At 41.1% G+C, this 21,353-nt stretch overlaps 1 protein-coding gene across 1 annotated transcript; it reads right to left on the reverse strand.

Annotated features, from left to right (window-relative positions):
* Nucleotides 1-4,823: 4,823 nt before the first annotated feature.
* LOC106042648 (mycolipanoate synthase-like) lies at nt 4,824-18,597 on the reverse strand. The gene is made up of 7 exons (XM_013191692.3): nt 18,517-18,597; nt 16,158-16,226; nt 14,035-14,188; nt 12,145-12,305; nt 11,609-11,812; nt 10,998-11,179; nt 4,824-10,736 (listed from the first exon to the last, which is right to left on the reverse strand). The coding sequence occupies exons 2-7, from the start codon at nt 16,216-16,218 to the stop codon at nt 5,178-5,180; spliced, it is 6,321 nt and encodes a 2,106-aa protein (XP_013047146.3). The 5' UTR covers nt 16,219-16,226; nt 18,517-18,597; the 3' UTR covers nt 4,824-5,177.
* Between the last annotated feature and the right edge of the window lie 2,756 nt (nt 18,598-21,353).

Below are 21,353 nucleotides of genomic sequence, written 5' to 3' on the forward strand. Positions count from 1 at the left end.
GGTTAGCCTTTCCTTCACTTCCAGCTCCTTCCAGGTTTCAGGATGTCAAAGATCTGATCTAGTGTGTCATCTGCATGCATTTTCCATGCTATATTTCTGCTCCTATGTCCTACGTACTGTCAGACATAAGCTATAGGGTAGTCAGTGCTCTGCCATCGCTGGGCTACCCTGCACTGCAACCTGCTGCTGCCAGGATTGCCCCAGCTGCAGCTAAAACTCGCATCTCCAGAGCATTCTTCAAGATCAGGTTTCTTACTGTACTTCTGGGGACTGGCAATGGTCTTCTTTTTATTCAAATATTCTGGCCCCTTGGAACTTCATGGCAGATCCAGAAAAGCAGTCAAAAGCAAAGCACGTAGAAGATAGGAGCTGCTTTAGCACCACCTCAGTGCAAGTGCCCATCAGTAGGTGATGGAAACCCAATTTTCGAAGTGCATGGCTGCGCAGTGCTGACCAACAGTGAGAGTTTGGGCAATAGAAAGCCAGAGAGCAGCAATGGCTGCAGCCAGCTGGAGTTGGTGCTTCTGTCTCACAGAATCAGACCTGGCTTTCTCAGGACTTCAATCGATGATTCGTTACAACCACACAATGGGGAGATGTATGGGAAATTCCTACATATAGTTAAAGTAACTTGAATGCCTACATTGCTCAACAAGTTGCCTCGGGAGCTGGGGATACAAGCCCTGGAGTCAGCCTGCTTTGCATGACCCTGTCAAGCTCTGCCTCCACTTCTTCTCTCTTCTCTATTTCTCCTCCAGTTTCACAAAATCATCTCAATTTCTGCTTCCATCAGCATAATGCAATAGTGGTTTACAAAATACAGGGTGGACATCTTTGTTTTGAAGTGACAACAGATTGCTCATGGATATCTCTATTCTTTCAAATGTAGTGCATGACCAAAAGACAATGTGTTTAAAGTCTTAAAGCAATAGTAAGATTATTTATATAAAAATTATAAGAAACCATCTAATTTTTGTAGTGTTTTATGTGATTATGTTTTGTAGTGTTTTATGTGATTATGTTTTGTAGTGTTTTGTGTGGTTATGTTTTGTGTAGCTTAATACTTAGACTGACACAGAAAACACCTGGGCTAAATACAACCATCAATACTAGAAGCTGACCTGGCAAATAAAAGCATACTTATCGAAACACAATTAATAGCCTTCAAATATAAAAACGTCCTGCCATCAGTAGACCCCACAGCTCACTGACAGGGTTATTGTATTGCAGAATATGTGTGCTTTCTTGAGGTGAGGCTTTGGCTGAAGAGTTTAAGGGTGGAGTGGGGGCTATTGGGAATGCAGGCTGAACCACTTCTTTTTCCAGCTATAGGCCAGCTTGGGAAGAAGCTGCTCCACAATGGCCTTCATTGTGGTAGATCAAGGGGGATTTTCTGCATTCCCTCTTCCTGTCACTGTCTTAAATAAGAAATGTAACTGCTCCCACTTTGAACTTTCACACTGATAGTTCATTCTCGGATGTTGGGCATACTCATATATTCCTCATCTGCTGCTCTGACAAGTGTTGACATGGATGGCTTTAGCATCAATATAAGCCTGAATAAGTGCTGTGCTTCAGTTAACACCTGTGCAGAAGCTCTCTGAAAGTTAGCTCTAGTGCCTGCAAGAACAAAGGTGCCACCTTTGAATTCAAAGTGTCTTTCAGCAGCAATGAAGCTCTACTACTCTTCTCAAAGGGATGTGCTCCCTTGGTCCAGGCGTCAGACTGAGTTCTCAGCACCTCAGTGACCATGTAAATCTCCTTGGCAGCAAGCAGGAGATGATGTGCTTCCTAAAGTCCATATGAAGCCTTTGATTCTCTGTGGACCAAGATGACCACAGAAGTTCTTGGGCTTTGCTCTCCGCCCATCCGGAGCATCTGCCATATTTTTGTGGACTTCTTGCTAAGTTTTTCCTCCTCTCTGGCACAGGTTGGTTCTTTGGAATTGATTCACGTGCCATGATTGTGGACTTGTTGGAAGCTGGAAAAATACCTTTTAAGACTTACAGGCAGAGACATAACCTGTGATTTCTCATTGACTCTTTACCCTTGAGTGCTTTCTTTAACAGTTGTGTTACGAAATTGAAAGGTGTCTCATGTAAAGGTATAAATATTTATGTCATAGAGACATCCATGTGTAGAGACAGCAAACAGAGAAGCTTAATCAGTGTGACCCTTGCACAGGGGACAAATAATACACCCACCCAGGGCAGGAGCAGGGGCATGTTGGTAGTCAGTTCTCTGTCTCTCTCTCTCTCTCTCTCTCTCTTTCTCTTTCTCCCTTTCCAAAAGAGATTTTTGTAATGTGACAGTGCTGGAATACACAACTGATTACACATTTGGAGACTTTATTTTTTAAAGAAATCACAGAATGGGTGAGGTTGGAAGGGATCTCTGTGTTTCTCCACTCTGTGAGTTGCCTGGCTACTGCCAGAGGTTTGCAGTTGAACATTCAGTGTGTATGAGGCCCAGCAATTACAGCAATTAAGCAATGCCTGGAGTGAGGTGGAAGCCTCACAGGCCAATGTTGTTTCAAGTGAGTTGGGAGAACAACCTATCTCTGTTCTGAACGTTGGCCTCAACCAACCCCTACCCCTCTTTTCTTTGTAACCGACAACACAACAAGCCTTGTTGAGAGCCAATTGGTACATGATTAATGACTTAGTCCCCCTCACCAAAAGTATAAATCTGGCATTTGGAAAACTACACTTTGAGGATGAGAGCTCCAGTTATCAGACCGGTCTATGGGCCTGGACCTTTCTCCTCCCCAGGTTAAGGATGCTTTTTTGGTAAGCCTTCCGCCTCCGACAATGTTGGATGTTACCCAGGAAAATATTGATAACTAAAGCACTGAATTATTAACTCAAGCTCAATTATTGCCATAAGTGAATTTATCAACAGCAATTCTGAATCTGTTATATCTGTCACCTTAATAAATTACATATCTTTTCAACTTTGTGAAGCTGTCTCAGTGAAAGTCCTTGGCAGGGCTCTGAAACAGGCAAACATTGACTCTGATGAGTGTCTACACACGTAATTCTTTAGACATAAACCGCTGACCAAGTCTGGGACTAGGATTGAATCCAGCTATACCTCAACTCCTCTTTGAGAAGGTGTTTAGAAAGTGAGGGGGTCCTTTCTGAACCGATCACTCAACGGGAGGGCCCCTCTCAGCCGTATACCTTAACACAACAAGTACCTCGTACAACAAGATGAGGGGAGTGCAGAGAATGCTATTTACCTTCTTTGTAGGTGTGCAGATGAGCTCCTATCACATAACCTAACACAAGCGACCTGGACAGGCTACAAGAATGAGCTGACAGGAGCTTCATGAAATTCAGCAGAGGAATGCCAAGTCCTGCACAGGAAACAGACTAAGCCCTGCAGCAGTACAGGCTGTTGAGCAGTTGGGATGAAAAGGACCTGTGAGTCCTGGCAGGCAGTGAACTAAACTTGAGTCCACAGTGCCTGCTGGCACTGATGAAGGCTAACAGCATCCTGGACTGCATCAGCAAGAGCACAGCCTGTAGATCAAGGGAAATTATTCTCTTGATTTACTCAGCACTCTTTACCCATCTGGAACAATGATCCAGTTTTGGACACCCCACCTCCACCAGCCCAGTATGGGAAACATATTGATAATCTTGAGTGAGCTCAGCAGAGGGCCTTGAAGATGATAGGGGGCTGGAGCACCAGAGCTCCGAGGAGAGGCTGAGGGAACAGGGCTTGTTCAGCCTGGAGAAGAGAGAGCTTCAGGAGCACCTAATACCAGCCTCCTAATATGTAAGATGTTACCAAAAAGAGAAAGTCAGGGGCTTTATGGAGGTACATGGTGGATGAACATTCATCTGATTATAAGGGGAAAAAAGTCACTATGAGGATAATTAAGGACTAGAACATGTTGCTCAAAGAAGCAGTCGCATCTCCATCCTTGAACATTTTCCTGACTTGACTAGACAAAGCTATCAGCAAACTTGTCTGAATTTGGTATTGATCCTCCCTGAGCAAGAGATTGGACATAGCGACCTTCTGAGGTCTCTTCCAGCCACAGTTCTTTAATGACGCTATGAATAAAGGCTATTCCTCCCCAACCATTTGATGCTGATGTGTTGTCCCTCTAGGTGAAGTCAGTGCTCCTTAACAAAGCAAGCAAACCATGCCTTGGTTCCATTATTTCAGAGGTCCCCTGCCTTCCCAGCCAGGCGCTGTGCTGTCCCTGTGTTAGGGTACGGCTGGATGCTCCATGCACTGGGGAAAACTGCTGGAACTGCAAGGGATATCTGAGAGGGAAATGGTAATTAGGTATAAAATGGAGAAACAACACAAAGACCCTGTTCTCATTTAAATAGATTATAAAAATAGTTTCCTCCAGCGTCTTTGGGGGAAAAGTTGATATTTTCTTTTTGGTGTAAAGTAAGGGGCAGCTGTTATGATTAGGAAGATTTAAACTCGGAGAGTGGGGAAGGACAAAAATTAAAGTAGGACAGAGGTACACTTTAGCTTTTGCTTTCTAAACTTTTGAACTATACTTGTTTATTTTTTGGTCTTTCATGAAAGACTAACAAAAATGGTTATTTTACTGACATTTTTGTTAACATTTTTGCAGACACGATATAAGGAAAATATAAAGGTTTGGTTTTTTTTTTTTTGAAAGAAGCCTTTTAAATTCACATCTAGAAGAGTGTTTCAAAAGATGTCCAGCTTATACACATTCAATAATAATCAAAAAAAGTATCATACATTAAGAATATAATAATGGTAATGAATTGTGATAATACAATGTTACTATACATAGACATTCATCATTTAGAATGGTGAATTCATCATTTTCATCAAGACTTTAATATGGTTAAAAATACGCAATGTGCTTTAATACACAAATTTACCAAATAACTGTGTATGTATTAGTTTACCTACTTCCAGTTAAAAATACTGAAAACAAAGGTAAAAGATATTGAAAGGATCAAGTCAGAATGTTGACTGAAAGTAATAAAGCTATAGTGCAACAGCAGAAGAAACCGGTGTGGGGTTTTCTGGGTCAACACAGAAGAATACATTCAGCATAACCAGATGTTCTACCTTGTCTTTGCAATAACATATTCTGCGATACTACAAAGGGTCCAGTTATGTTGAAAACTACACAATTCTTGAAAGAGCTTTCCTGGATGAGAAGATTCCTATAGCCAGCTCCCCTGTTCTGCTCTATCATCTGCAGAGTTTTTTTTCTCAACAACTTCATTTCCATTGGTTGCATCTCCTAAAACTACTACTAAACTTGATAGAGTGGTGTGAGGATCAAGCAGTTTCAGGAGAGGTATGTCCACCTTTCTTTCTTGAAAGACGCGGTTCTGAATTGTCAAAGCTAACATAGAGTCTATGCCTAATGATGAAAGAAGTGTGTTCATGGTTAGTTCGTCTGGGGTCACTCCAGTGAGCTCACTCACCAGTGAGGTAATATAGTCTTCAGACTTGACTAAAGCAGTACCTTGGTCTTGAGTTTTCTCAGAGATTTCAAGCTTGCTCCTGAATTCTTCTGACATAAGTGACCTGAAGCGATTTTTGAGTGATAAAATCCGAGTAAAAACATGATTAAACAAAGTCTGAAAATTGAGTTTGACAACAGCTTGCTGTGGGTTATTTGTAAGTAAGCTCTTCCTGAGATACTCATGAATTTCATGCACTTGAAGGACATCGATGCCCTTGGATGCCAGAATGCTCTGAATCTGGTCTTGATTGAACAATATGCCAAGGTTCAAAGCACCCCAGTTAATGGATTGGCCTGAAAGCCCACAGTTCCTCCTGTAGAGGCAGAAGACATCCAGGAAAGAGTTTGCAGCTGCATAGTTTGCCTGTGTGGAATTTCCCAGAAAAGAAGTAACAGAGGAGTAGCACACAAAGTAGTCAAGCTCATGGCCTTTGGTAGCCCAGTGAAGATTTATGGTCCCTGCCACTTTTGGGCTCAGAACTTTCTGAAAGTCAGCCAATTTCAGAACTTCAAGACGGCCATCATGTAAAACCACAGCACTTTGAAAGACACCTTTGATTGGACTGCCTACAAATATTTTTGCAATGGACTGGAAAGCTTTCTCAACATCGTTGGTTGAAGTAACATCACACTGCACAAACACTATCTTGCTCCCTTCATACTGCTGCTGCAAAGCCTTTATCTCTTCTTGCTTCTCATTACTTGGAGTTTTCCTGGAAAGTATTGCAATACACCCTCCTCCATTCTTGGCAATAAATTTCACAGTTTCAAAGCCAAGTCCAGTGAGACCCCCTGCTACTACGTAAACAGCATTCTGCTTAAATATCTTCTTCTGGGGTTCATACACTGGTACATCTGAAACCATGGTGATGTTCCTCTGCCTTCTCAGTACAGCAAGTGGGACAGATTTGCAAGTAAAATATGACATCACAGAGTGCTTACTTTCAAAGCTCTCATTTTGCTGAAAAACAGAAGCTGGCAGAGATTTAAACCGTTTCATGTCTATTGAACTGAGCCACACATGCATAGTCTTTTGCAATTCCTTTAGAGATGCTTTCTGTAAAATGCTACTAAGTGTGAGGACATGAAAGCTGATATTTTCATGATCAAATCCACTGACATTATGAATACATTCAGACTGTTGATTGCCACATACTATAACCACATCTTTAAGAAAGTTCATGTGGGCCAAATCCTGCTGAGACAGTCTGTGTACTGGAGGAAGAACAACAAGGGCATTACATACATTTATACACTGGAACTCATCGGGAGATGGACTTGCAAGTACAACTTTCCAGCCCATCTCTTCTGCTGCTGCAGAAAGAACTTGGCACAAAACTGATGATGGCTCCTTAGAAATAATACCCAAAATTCTGCCATGTTTCCCCTTGGGTAACCTCTGACTTAAGATTTCCCACGCAATTATAAAGTATGACACACAAGGGACATTCTGAAAGCAAGGAAATTTCTTTACATTGAAGCAAACTGTTCCTGGAATCTGAATTCTGGATGATGCAGCAGCTGGATAACATGAAACCACATGATCTCCCACTTTAACTTTCTTCACATCAACACCTATTGCCGTTACAGTGCCACTGAAATCAAGAGCTAAAAGTCTGTGTTTGTCTATTGCTTGGGAATTCCAGTACAGTGTATTACCAAAGTTCCGACTAGAAACACTAATAGGAAAATAATCTTCTGAGTGGAGACATATTTTATCCACTTGAATTTCAATGCTCTGTTTTTCAAGCCGAGTAGTAGTGCTGGTGTATAACTCTGCAGACAAGTCTTTTGCTGTGTATGGATCAGCAGTGTACAAAGTGAATGTTTCTGAATTATGGAGAGGTCTTATGGGTTGGCTGTAATCTGCATCTACAAAAGGTGTGCGCCTGATTTCAGCCACATAAATTCTTCCTTGGCTGATGTAAACTTCTGGGTATTCCTCACCTCTGTATTTGCTAAGAACGTCTGATAATGCTGAGATGTCCAGGGAGCTGGAAGAGCTGAGGTCAATTATCTGAAATGTAATTTCTGGAACTTCAACAACACAAGTTCTGGTCATGCCATAAAGTGCAAATGCACAGTTAATGTGGTCTACATTTCTTTCTGTTGTTCTGTAGCTGATAACTCTGATTGAACAGTGGGACTTTTTCTCTCTTAATGCCACAATAACTTGGCGATAGGCTTCACAACACTTTGCCAGTTGGTCTACCACTTTGACTGGGGACTCTTCGTTTAACTTTTGAATTCCCCACAAGAACAGAATTTCATCATAATCCTTAACCTCTGCTTTCATTTTGTTCTCTCTGTGGACTTCCAAGAGGGCTTCCCAGTCTTCATACATAACATATCCGGAATCAGGATGCAAATATTTTTTGAGCTGTTCAGCTATCCCAAATTTGTCAGCAAACACTAGGACTCTGGGCATTGCACCCAGATGTCCAATCATCTGTGAAGGAAAGACTTCTGCCCACTTGTTTTCAAACATGAACTCGTTGTCTCTGGAAGACGCTTGCTTCATGAAAGTGATGGCAACACGCTTGAGTTCAGCCAAAACAGAGCCATGTTTGTCCATGAAGCATCCACAGACCTCTAAGCAGTTCCCAATGGATTTACTTGTTCTCATGTATATCATCATTTCTTCCTCCAGTGGTCGGAGCACCACCAGGCTGCCTATCCCTGAGGGAAAGCCTGCTCCGGACTGCAATGTCTTTGAGGTCATGACCGCAGTCATCTGCAGAAAACAGTCTAGCAGCACTGGATGAATACAGTAGCTGTACATCTCTCTGACAGTCTCCTTGTTCACCTTTATGCTTGTTATAGCTTCCTTTAGTTCTTGGCAATAATGCACATCACTGAGCTGCCTGAATACGGAGCCGTACTGAAAGCCAACCTGAGACAGTGCTTCATAAACATCCTCTGTGCTAATCACTGACCTGCATCTGTGATAGACGTCTTGGAAGGAGATGCTGCTTTCTTCCACAACAGCATCAGACATTTTTGTAACTTGGCCTGAAGCATAAACTGCATTGGAGGAAGAGAGTATCTCAAAGGCTGTCACTACTTTTTGTGGTCTCAGCTTGATATTCAAGACTTGGGAATTCTGTGTGAGAACACATGGTGCTGAAAAGCTGATACTCAACTGGCAAGTACTCAGAGGCACTTTAGGTGTTGAGCTGCTCATCACACAGGCCAGACCAAGCTCTACATAAAAAGCACCAGGGACTAAAGGCACACCATTGTTCTTATGCTCATATAAGTAGGATGTTGTGTCCTGAGAGAGCAGGCAGCCAAATTCTGTGCTGTCACTGTTCATGTTATAAATCAAAGGATGACTGGAGCTGACACCTCTTTGGTTTGCTTGTTGATGGATAGCTGGAGAGGTCGTGACTTTTTTACGATCAAATTGGTACCGTGGAATGGCCACTGGAACACTTTGATAGCCATTATAAAAGTGCTGCCAGTTGGGATTATATCCCAGTTCAAACAGATTTCCTACTAGGCTAAAGAGTGTCTGATACTCCACATCAGACTGCAAAGAAGAGAACACATGAGTGACTCTCCCTAGAGTTTCTTTTATGCTTCGCTGCAATGCTCGGTGAGGACTTATTTCCACAAACACCACATTTTCCCTGTCTTTAGCTGCAGTTTCTATGGCTTGAGTGAAAGCAACAGGCTCACGAGTATGCCGGGCCCAGAATTTGCCCTGAATGAAGTCATTTGCAGAAGCAGCCATCCCAGTCAGCGTTGAAATTACTTCAATTTCCCCCTTCTGTTTTTCTAAAGGCTGTATGGTCTCTTCCAACTCCCCAAGTATCATATCCATGCTGGGGCTGTGGTAGGCAGCTGGGACATTTAAAACATGAAGAAAGATGTTTCTTTGGCTGAAAGCTTGAGCTAAATCTTTCTGGACCGCATCCACAGCATCCGGATTTCCAGACAAGGTGCATGAAACTGGGCTGTTGAAAGCTGCAATGCACACCTTTCCTGAATAGGGATGCAGACATTCAGCTATCTCTTGAACAGGGATATTTCCAACCACCAACATCCTGCCACTGGGAGTCTTTGCCTGCAGCCTGCTCCGGTGATAAATCACTTTGACAGCATCTGCCAGGGAAAGGTACCCAGCAAAATGTGCTGCTGCAATTTCCCCCACTGAGTGGCCAACAGCAGCGACTGGCTTAATGCCCCAGTACTTCAGAAGGGAAGCTAAGGCAACCTGCAGGGTGAAAAGCATGGGCTGGGAGAGTTCCGGATTCAGTAACTCCTTCGAGCTGCGACCTTTTGCTGGCAGGAGGCTGATAGGAGCGTGTTTCTGAAAGAGTGCTTCTATTTCCTTACACTTGTCTCTGAACAGGGGCTCTGAGCTCAGCATTGCCTCACTGAACTCCTTCAGCGTTACACCATTGCCACAGAACACGAACACCAGCTGTGGCTCCACCTTTGACATGGCAAATTCAGTGCTTCTTGCTGACATAACCTCTTGCTGCAAGTGTTGGAGAGAGTTTGTGACAAATGCTTTTCGGTACCTGTAGTTGGCATGGCTTCTTCTGCAGGCAGAGGTATAGGCCAGGCTTGGGAGAGTTATGGAGTTTCTTGTGCTCAGCTGGTCAGCTGTATCTGCAATTGTCATCTGAAGGGACTTACTAGATGCTGCAGACAGCAGAACTAATTCCAGTGGCCTCTTAAAGGCAGGAAGAGGCTCTGGCTGCTTAACCTGCCTGACTACAACATGGGCATTGGTTCCTCCAAATCCGAAGCAGTTGATGCCAGCCACCCTTCCATACTCACCGGAGTCTTCCCAGGGCTCAACAGTTGTGGGAATTGCAAGGTTTAACTTCTCTGTATCAATGCTGCTCATCTCCTTTGAGTAATGCAAAGATGGAACAATCTTTCCATGATGCATCATTAGAAGCACTTTGATTAACCCTGCTGCTCCAGCAGCGGATTCAGTGTGGCCAATATTTCCTTTCACTGAACCGATTTTCAGAATGGGAACTTGCGAAGATCTGTTTTTACAAATGATACTACCTAGGCTTGCAGCTTCAGTAGGGTCTCCAGCAGCAGTTCCTGTACCGTGTGCTTCAATATACTGCACAATGGAGGGATTGACATGAGTTTCATAAATGCTGCGCAGTAAGTTCTCTTGCTCTATTTGAGATGGTCTTGTGATTGGAGTTATAGACCTACCATTCTGATTTACTGCACTGATGTTTATAACACCCCAGATTTTGCTGAAGTCTTCCATTGCCTGTTTCACAGAGAGAGAAAATTATCTTTAATAATCTCATGCTTTCCCTATATAGGAGAAAAAGAACCAAGAACAGACAGACAGTAATACTAACTTTTAAATTTGGGATGTCTTTCCCATGCTAGGGGAAGTGCATAAATGGTTGTTAATATTAAGCTTGAATTAGAAAAGCCTTTTTTCTAGAGTAATTATTGGAATCGGAAATAAAAAATTCAAGCAAGCAACCAGTCTTCTTTTAGACTACTTCACAAACAATCTTACCTTTTTCAGTGGTTTGAGGAAAACAACACCACAGCCTTCTCCCCTTCCATAGCCATCTGCCTTTTTAGAGAAGGGTTTACTTATTCCCTCTGGAGAGATCATTTTTGCTTTACTGAGAGATACAAAGGTGCAGGGTTCTATTATGCAGTTTACACCACCACAAATAGCTGCTTCACAATCTCCTGGAATAAAACAGAAACATAGTCATGTTGAGAGGTCTAAGATGATAGACAGAAACATTTTAATTGTCTTTAACTTAATGGATTGAAAAGGCAGTTATTATAGACAGGCTATATTAATATTACTATTCATTATTTGAGATATTTTAATTTTCAGGACTGGAATCTGTCACTGAGGTACATCATTGAAAGAGAAACCAATACAGTTCTCTAAAACTACATGAGGATATGGTTAAGAAAGTAACACAATTCCTTACAGCAAAAGGTTTCCTTCTTCTACACGTATGGTGAATATTTCTGAGGCACTAGAATCTTTTAGTACTCTATCACTGAAGATGAGTCTACAGAAAGTTTTATTAATTCACTGAAGCAATTCTAAAATATTAAGTATCAATCCTAACTTCTTTGCTTACCATCTCTTCAGTCCATTACCTGATTTAATTGCTCGCAAGGCATAGTGCAGAGCAAAAAGAAATGACGAACAAGCAGTGTCAATTGTCAGCGATGGTCCAGTCAGATTAAATGTGTAGGACACCCTGTTAGCAGCTATGCTCATTGCTGTTCCGGTACCAGCATAATGATTTATTTCACTCGATGATTTGCTTTTTATGATTTCATAGTCTCGATTCATAAGACCTATGAAAATATCAAACATGTCACATTAACATGAGAAAACAAAAGGGATGTACAGCTCTGAACTTGACATACATGGAATACAGGCGATCTCAAGTCCATAAGCACTTCAGTGCCTCAAGACACTAATACGGACACCTAACAGTAGATACGTTAATTATATGATGAACTTCTAGAGTAACCTAATACTCTTTCTCCACCAAAAAATAACCAGTAGTGTCATAGTACTGTAGCCTTAAGTTCTCCAATGCCAGAGATACAAATAAAGTTTACAAAAGAGTGTTCCATTCTTTATGAGGTTAAAATGGACATTATTCACCATGAAATTTTCTTACCAACAAAAACACCTGTTTTGGTGCCACTGATGGCTTCTACGGGGACTCCTGCATCCTCCAGTGCTTTGTATGTGCATTCTACCAGTAACTTCTGTTGTGGATCCATGGATTCAGCTTCCATATTATTAATTCCAAATAGGTGGTTGTCAAATACATTAAATCTGTTAAAAATACATAGACCAGAAAATGGTATAATATGTATACAATACACATTTATTTCTAGACCCAAAGTATACATTTTTTGCAATGTCATGAAAAGCAAAGCCATAAGTGATGTTGAAACCACAGTTCCTGTTTGTGAAATTCAGAAGGAAAATATTATAGGCCAAAGATATTTTATTTCCTGCCACAAAATATGTATTTTTATCAACTATTCCACATTTCAGAGTTGTAAGACCACGCATCAAGATTTTTATTCACACTGTTGAATTATCCCACTGGTACCAATAGGACTCCTTACATTAAGAAAATTTGCAGAATGAGACTCCCTCTGCTGCAATGTCATCCCTGGCAACAAGTTTTAAATAGATATTGTCTTCTAAGTTATTTAAAGGCAATGTGGACCAATGGCTTTACAGTTTAAAACTAACAGATATAGGACCAGCTCAGATGCTTCCAAGAGATGCCTGTACCCCTCTAATAATAAATGTAAAATATTTTATGCGTTTATGTGTGTTTATCTTTAAGAAGTCTTTAAAAATAAGCCCACACTTTCAAACAACCAAGCTCAGACTTAATCTTGTATCCCAAGATCACATTTGTATGGCCTTCTGTCTTTTCTTGACTTTAGAGGAGAATTAAATGTCTAATAGGAGACTAATTACTTAAGTAAGTAATTCTGGGTCTCACAATCCAAACCTGTTAAGTGTTAATCCCAGGAGCCAATAAGATTACTTCTGCGCATGTCAACTTCTCATTGGAAAAAAAGGCATGAGGATTTTTGGGAAATGTGTATTTAAAACTAAAGACACTTATGTTGATCTGACTGTAGTTTGCTATTCTTAGCACAAGTAATAGCCCTCATACAGCTGTGCTGATATCTCTGATATAATTTCACGAGACATCAGGGATGTAAAGGGATACATACTGCAGGTTGCTTCTCCGTGTCTTCTCTGTACACTAGGATATTTATACATACATAATCCACCAGTATGATGAAGGACTGACTTGGATAAAGAGGGCGAATAATGAAAATGTTTATTTTTGAATACATAACAGTATCAGTCCAGGTAAAAGCAAGATTTTTATTAAATTATGTATAGTCAGGTTTACAAGCAAGTGTAACAAAGATCCCTTTCTTGACCATCTAGCAAACAGACTTTCTTGCTTTGTCTCTAAATTGTCTCAGCTTCATTTAAATTAGAGCCAGAACAGTATTAGGTCCTAAGGTCTGGCAGAGCTGGCCAAACTTCAAGCTGAAGCTGGACAAGATTCACCAGGCAGTTCATATAGCTCAGAGCCCATACTCTGCCACCTTCCTCCACAGTCTGTAAGTAGACATACGAATTCTCTGGCAGGCTGTAGCCCACCTCAGTTATGGTATATACCACCTCATGCATAATGCACATGCACTTGTGCATACCCAAAATGCATACACACCTGTTGTGTGACAGGTGACATCAAGACATGCTGGGTATGAACATACAAGTTGGATTATGTAACCAAAGATCCTATGTGGCCTGTGAATAAATGTGCTCATAAATGTCATATAACAGGAACTCCTGCAATTTGATAACTGCAAGTTTGTCATGTGAGAAAACCTGTCATAAAAGAAAACCTGTTCCTAGGTCCAATTTGTAATGTCTCCCTGTGGCTTGTACTCTCTGAAAGGCTGGACACATTAGTCTAATTACAAAAAAAATCTGTGCCACAGCACAGTAACAGACTTACTCATTGAGAAGAGCAGCACGTGTCGTACATGCTTTTCCTGGCTTGTTACTGTCTGGATCATACCACTCTTTGGTGTCAAACCTCTCTGGGGGTATTTCTACTGTGCAGTTTATGCCTTCCTCCAGGACTTTCCAAAAATTGTCAATTCCTTCACCTGTTGTACAAATATTTCAAAGAAGATTAAGTTATGTTCTCCCCTTCACCATGTATATGTAGAAATGTACAATCTGTTACATGGAACTCCCATGTATATATCTAGTTTGCTGAAGTAGAATCACCACAGATAAAGAAATTATTATTCTTTGGTGACAGGAGGATGGAAAGGAATGACTGATCCTTTCACTGCATGCTTAAATGTAAAGTTACCCCACAAAACTCTTAATAATCTCTCAAGAAGATTTAAGATGTTTTTCCAAGCAAGTAAAATATCTCTAGCAAGTTGGCCATCAAAGAATCAAAGTGAATGGAGTTTAATCTAGTTGGTAGATGGTCACCATCTGGTATTCGTCTGGGTTCAGTAATGGGGCTGGTTTTGATTAATATTTTTATCAGTCATCTGGATGAGGGGATCAAGTGCACCCCCAATAAGTTTGTAGACAATAGTAAGTTATGCGGGCCTGATTATCTTCTTGAGGGTAGGAAGGCTTTGCAGAGGGATTTGGATAAGCTAGATCGATCAATGAACTAATCACATGATAGTCAACAAGGCTAAGTGCCAGATCCTGCTCTTGGGTTATAACAGACCCTCAAAGTGATACAGGCTTGGAAAGAGTGGTTGGAAAGTTGCCCAGCAGAAAAGGACCTGGGGATGCTGGTCGATATCTGTCTGAATATGAGCCAGCAGTGCCTACAGGTGGCCAAGAAGGCCAATGGCATCATGAAAGGAGGTTTCATCGAGGAAGGTGTTGGTTGCTTTCCTCAGGTGACAAGTGATAGAACACAAGGAAGCAGTCTCAAGTTGTTCCAGGGGAAGTTTAGACTGGGAGACTTTCTTCGCAGAGAGGGTGGTCAAACATTGGAATGGGCTGCCAAGAGAAGTGGTGGAGTCCCCATCCCTGGAGCCATTTAAGAGAAATGTAGACATGCCACTAAGGGACACTGTTTAGTGATGGGACTTGGTAGGTCATGTTGATAGTTGGATTTGATGATCATGAAGGTCTTTTCCAACCTAAATGATTCTATGATTCTGTGGTTGAGATCCAGAACTCCAACTATGGGCACTGAGGCTATGTCTATGCTATCCTCTTAGCCCTGAAACCAGCTAACATGGCATCCACACTGTGTCCCACATTTATCCTCCTCCCAGCTTCCACTTCCCTGTGGCATGCTGGTGGTAATCTGTATCATGCCCAAGCACTGACCAGGGGAGCTCTGGCATGGGCCAACACTGGGATGGAGACTGTGATAACAGTAACAATGACTGTAGGACAGCAGTCCCACCTAAAGTTAACCATCCCTGGTTAGTCCATCATCATAGACATAGCCAAGGACACTAGCTACACATGGAGTAGTTTAAGGGTTCCCATCACTCAACTTCTTTTGAGGCAGGTTCATTAAAAAAGCTCTGAAGATGCGCAGTGCAGGATCAGGACACAAGTTGCATTTATTGCACGGAGATGTAACCAAGAACAATGTATCTGAAGAGAGGCTCTTTACTGGGGTGTCTGGACCAATAAATGGCTTGAATCAAATTAGTGTTTAATGCTGCAGTAAGAGACTGCTGCTACACATTTTATAGTGCTTTACTGGAGTACTGACAGCTTCAGAGCAGCAGAAGAACCTAGAAAGCTCTCACAGCTATCTAAACATCTCCAACCATCTAATCTCAGAATGCAGAAACCTCAAATCACTCCTGACATATTGTTTGTCCGCATGAGTTTCACGTATATAGCTCCATGTCCTGCCCACAGCCAGAACTGCACATCTCGCTCTCAGTGGACAAATTTGAACCAAATGATTCTCACCACAGTGTGAACTTTTAAAAAGATCCTACAAGTAGCAAAGCAATGAATTCCAGAAAAGTAAGAGAGAAATATATTCTTTTATGCCACCTCAACTTTAATAAGTGAATGTGCTTTTCAATATTCATTCAGCATCCTGCTTTGTATTTACCCATAACTTACCTCCAGGAAAGTTGCATGCTATTCCCACAATAGCAATTTCACCTCCAGTCTCTGTCTCCATTCTCTGGGCTGCACAATACAGGTATAAATGTCAATCAGATCAATCAATTCTACATTTCTCATTAGATAAATATTAGTTTTGTCCTGGTTCCAGTTAGGACAGAGTTAATTTTCCTCCTAGTAGCTGGTAGGGTGCTATGTTTTGGATTAGGGTGAGAAGAGCGCTGATAACATGCTGATGTTTTAATTGTTGCAGAGCGGTGTTTACACCGGGCCAAGGACTTTTCGGCTTCTCGCTCTGTCCTGCCAGCGAGCAGGCTGGGGGTGCAGCAGGAGCTGGGAGGGGACAGACCCAGGACAGCTGACCCAAACTGGCCAAAGGGGTATTCCATACCATCTGACGTCATGCTAAACAATATATAGGGGTGGCTGGCCGGGGTGGGGGGGCCGGCTGCTCGGGAATAGCCTGGGCATCGGTCAGCGGGTGGTGAGCAATTGCATGGTGCATCACTTGTTTTCTTACACATTATTATTATTAATACTATTATTATTATTGTTATTATTATTTTCCTGTCTTAATAAACTGTCTTTATCTCAACTCACAGGCTTCACTTTCCCGTTTCTCTCCCCAATCCCAGAGAGGGAGGGGGGAGGGTGAGCGAACGGCTGTGTGGTGTTTAGCTGCCAGCCGGGTTAAACCACAACAAGTTTAAAGGGTGCATTTCCCACAAGCACGTACACTTGTTAAAAGGTAGATTAATCTTGAGTGATCTACCTTTGGCTGTGATGAGAAAGGACACAGTCCAAAGGTGAGCAGACCTGCAGAGTATGTTTCTTTCACATTTAGAGGAAAATCCCCAACTAATTCCCCAGATTCCCTTACTCACAGGCACTCTCTTTTTACTGTCACCTTCACCAGACAATCTGCTCTTGAGCCTTTTCTTTGATCAGCCCTGCTTCATACTTTGGGAACAGTAGGGAAATATGCATTGACCAAGGTGCACTTTCAGCTCTATCATCTCCATCCAATTCAGAAAACAGAGTCCCCAAGCAGACTCTGCAATTTATTGGTTAAAATCAGACTAGCTAAACAGGCAACAGGTATCTAAATCACCGTCCTCTATGTTCAGAGGTTAACCCCCATAGGCCATGTTCAAAGCCACCAACAGCTATGAGATCTCTGTTTTGCCAATAATGAGCAGTCTCCAAATAGCACCACTACAGCCACACAATAACTTCCCTTTCATCTCATTTCTGGCTTCAAAGAGAAAGCTTTTTGTTGGGAAGAAATTCAAAGTGAAAACATGGTATTTTTCAACAAATAAAATGGCAAAAAAAAAAAAAGACATTGCACATCAAAAGAAATATCTCAGCATAGACTTTAAAGCTGATTTGTTTAACTCTGGGAATTGAAGCTGGGAGTAATACAATTAATTAGAATTCACTAAGATGCCTGCATCAGAGCCCCTGCTGGACTTAATTCATCCTACAAAAGGGAGAAGGGAAATGCTGAAAGGGATTTTTAGCAATGTTTGGCAATGATAAGATTCTCGTCTCAGTGATACCACCGTAGGTCCCAAAGGGCCCTTCAACATTACTGACTGCAGTGAAGCAGAGATGAGGCTGATTTACAGCCCCAGAGATCATTCATAGCTATGATTTCTAGGGGGTTAGTTTTGAAATGTGAAATTAAAAACCACTGTTCGGAATCATCCTTTGAAAAAGTTACTTCACAGTGCCAAGACAAAGTTAGAGGGTCACCTAGTAAAAATAAAGAGACCAGGATATGACTTTCGAGGTGCAAATTCTATTTTAACAAAAATAATTCTAAAATGCCATGATTTTTTTTTTATTCTGGCTCTTTCAAAATCATCTCCATCTTGAAGAATGGAGATCCCTTCCAAGAAGTCAGAAAGAAATATGATCATAAAAACATGTAAACATATTCGTGACTTGGGATCTTTTTTTCCACGCTAGCCACTGCTTTTATTTTCTATTTCTATTGATTTATTCTTTAATTTCTATTTTGAATTTCAGTTTCCATTCTATTTCTATTTCATACTTTAATGTTTATTTAATTTGCAATTAAAATCCATTTAATTTCTACTTGTGTTCTATCGATTTCTATGTTATTTCTATTTCATATTTTAATTCCACTGCCAACCTAAAGCTGCAAAACTTGCAAAACTGCAAAACAAAACAAAAAAAAATAGATACTCTTACCACAAAAGTACTTTGAAGCATTTTTTTAAGTTAGCATCTAAATAGCATATAATGGAAAAATAAGGGCATTCTGATTGTAACATAAAATATGTCTTTGGCATCTATAGAATTATCCAGGGAGATACATAACTCTTACCTTATATCGGCCCAGTAGGGTGTACTAACAGGAGGAGTCTTTGAAAGTCCTTTATATAGGGTTCTGGGTGGTTTCATATTCAAGTACATGCTAAAATGTGAACGCCTTTCAAAGGAAAGAAAAGCAAATGAGTCATTGTCATTTATCAGTAGCTCTGATTAAAGTTCAAACCTCCTTCTTTGAGGTAATGCATTCTTGCTGAAATCAAGTTTTATACTAGGACAAAAGTAAGATCTGTCTTATCTTAACTTACCAGAGTCATAATTGCAGATACCATCCTTGCCATGAGATTGCCCAAAAGAGTTGTAAGAACATGTTTTAAAAGGCTCTAGTTTTGAAGTAACATGTCAAATTGGTTTGTTATTTATCTCAACTAATCTGAACCAGTATTTGAAGCCCTTTGTGTTTCCTGGAGGCACCATTTGTGAAAACTAAGCACAAACTATTAAAACTTGTGTGTCATGTTTGACGCTACGGTTGCAGAGCAGTAGTGTTTAAATATGCAAGTATTAAAAGCCTTGTTAAAAGACAAATAGTTACAAAATATTTAAGCCCACTAAGAAATCAAAAGCAATATTGAGCTCTCCTAAATACTCCTCTTTTCTTAAAAGCAAAACGTACATTGGAATACCCAGAAGCAAACTCTGAAAGCAATAAGTCCATCAGTCTCTGCTCAATGCCCCAACTACCCAAACTCATCTTTCTCCTTTTCTTATTTGCTAATGGAAATATAACCTTGGATGAGTCAAGAGAGTTCATATGTTGTTTTTTAGTGTCTTCCCAGGCTGTGGGAATCAATTGTTCCCAAAAAGAAAGAAGACAACCACTGTCCTGAGAGGGAGGAAAAAAAAAAAAAAAAAACTGTCACTGAATAGCTATTAAAATCTGCTCTGAAATCTCAAATTCTGCTCTCACTTTCATAGCTGTAAATCTCAGTCCATCACTCTTCTGAATTTTTATTGGAAGTTATTTATGGACTTCAAATAAAATAACCCACATGCTGTGTCCAGTGTCATGACTAGGCTGATTCACAAGGTGGTTACTCTGAAGCTAACTTTAGTATCCTTGTATTTTACACATGCCTAAAAAGCAATCTTGTCAGTGGTGGTACCATTAACATTCCCTGACAGAACAGAATGTGGGTCATATGAGAAAGAATTTCTTTACAGTTCAGGTGACAGAGCACTGGTACAGGCTGCCCAGAGAGGTTGTGGAGTCTTCTTCTTTGGAGATATTTAAAACCCACCTGGATGCCATCCTGTGTAACATGCTCTAGGTAACCCTGCTTGAGTAGGAGGGGTGGACTACATAATCTCTGGAGGTCCCTTGCAACCTCAACCATTCTCTGATTCTGTGTCGTCAGGTGAACTAGTAATGCACTCTGGAATCTCCATTACATTTTCATAATTACTTCTGAAAGCAAGAAATGCTAAGCCATATTTCAAAGTATTGGTCTGGTATTGGAAGAAGTATTGAAATGAATCCTGCACAGCTGTGAATTTCAATGCAAGTTAAACAAGTCTGAACAGCACTGCAATACTAAGAAAGTGCTGTTAATGTCACTGATTCAAAACATAAGACTGATGAAGTTTCAGTCTGTTGCATGAGTGTTGATAACCTGTATGAGTCTCATCACAGTTGGAGTATATTTATAAACCCAAAGTAAAGCAATAATCGCTCAATCCTTCTGAACAATGTAAGTAACAGAAATATGCATTAACTATGGAAGCACATGTAGCAACAAAGGATTGAGTCAATTATTGACAGAGATTAAAAATCAGGCACTGAAGATGTAACTAAGTATGTAGATTAACACTTCACTGTAGACATACCTGTGAGAATAAGGTGCAGGCAGACTAAGAGAGACAGAGTTTTTGGCTAATAAAGGAATTCCTAAATTGGATTATGTATTACTAGCAATATAAGCTAAATAAGATTTACCTCAGACTTTTGCAGCTGAAGGTATACTTCCAGCCTTTCTAATTCTTAATAGTACTGTCTCCAATACAAAGAACAAGCAGGTGTACAACAGATAGGAGAAAGACTATTGATGACTCTCCTGCTTAGCTGTGTGTCCTGGTTCCAGTTAGGACAGAGTTAAGTAGCTCATAGTAGCTGGTAGGGTGCTATGTTTTGGATTAGGATGAGAAGAGTGCTGATAACATGCTGATGTTTTAATTGTTGCAGAGCAGTGTTTACACCAGGCCAAGGACTTTTCGGCTTCTCGCTCTGTCCTGCCAGCGAGCAGGCTGGGGGTGCAGCAGGAGCTGGGAGGGGACAGACCCAGGACAGCTGACCCAAACTGGCCAAAGGGGTATTCCATACCATCTGGCGTCATGCTAAACAATATATAGGGGTGGCTGGCCGGGGTGGGGGGCCGGCTGCTCGGGGATAGGCTGGGCATCGGTCAGCGGGTGGTGAGCAATTGCATTGTGCATCACTTGTTTTCTTACACATTATTATTGTTAATACTATTATCATTATCACTATTATTATTATTATTGTTATTATTATATTCCTTATATTCCTTATATTATTATATTCCTGTCTTAATAAACTGTCTTTATCTCAACTCACCGGCTTCACTTTCCCGTTTCTCTCCCCCATCCCAGAGAGGGAGGGGGGAGGGTGAGCGAACGGCTGTGTGGTGTTTAGCTGCCAGTCGGGTTAAACCACAACACTGCGGGCTTGCTTCCCTGATTTCTGACTTACCTGCAAGCATGATGAAGTGGCGTATCAACAAAAAGATGTGGGAAACACAATTTTCTGAAAATCTCAGCTCATAATACTACACCTGGATACTGGCCCTTACTTTAATATGGTAATCAAATAAGGAA

This window comes from Anser cygnoides, chromosome 2 (assembly GCF_040182565.1).
Source record: "Anser cygnoides isolate HZ-2024a breed goose chromosome 2, Taihu_goose_T2T_genome, whole genome shotgun sequence".
NCBI classification, from domain to species: Eukaryota; Metazoa; Chordata; class Aves; order Anseriformes; family Anatidae; genus Anser; species Anser cygnoides.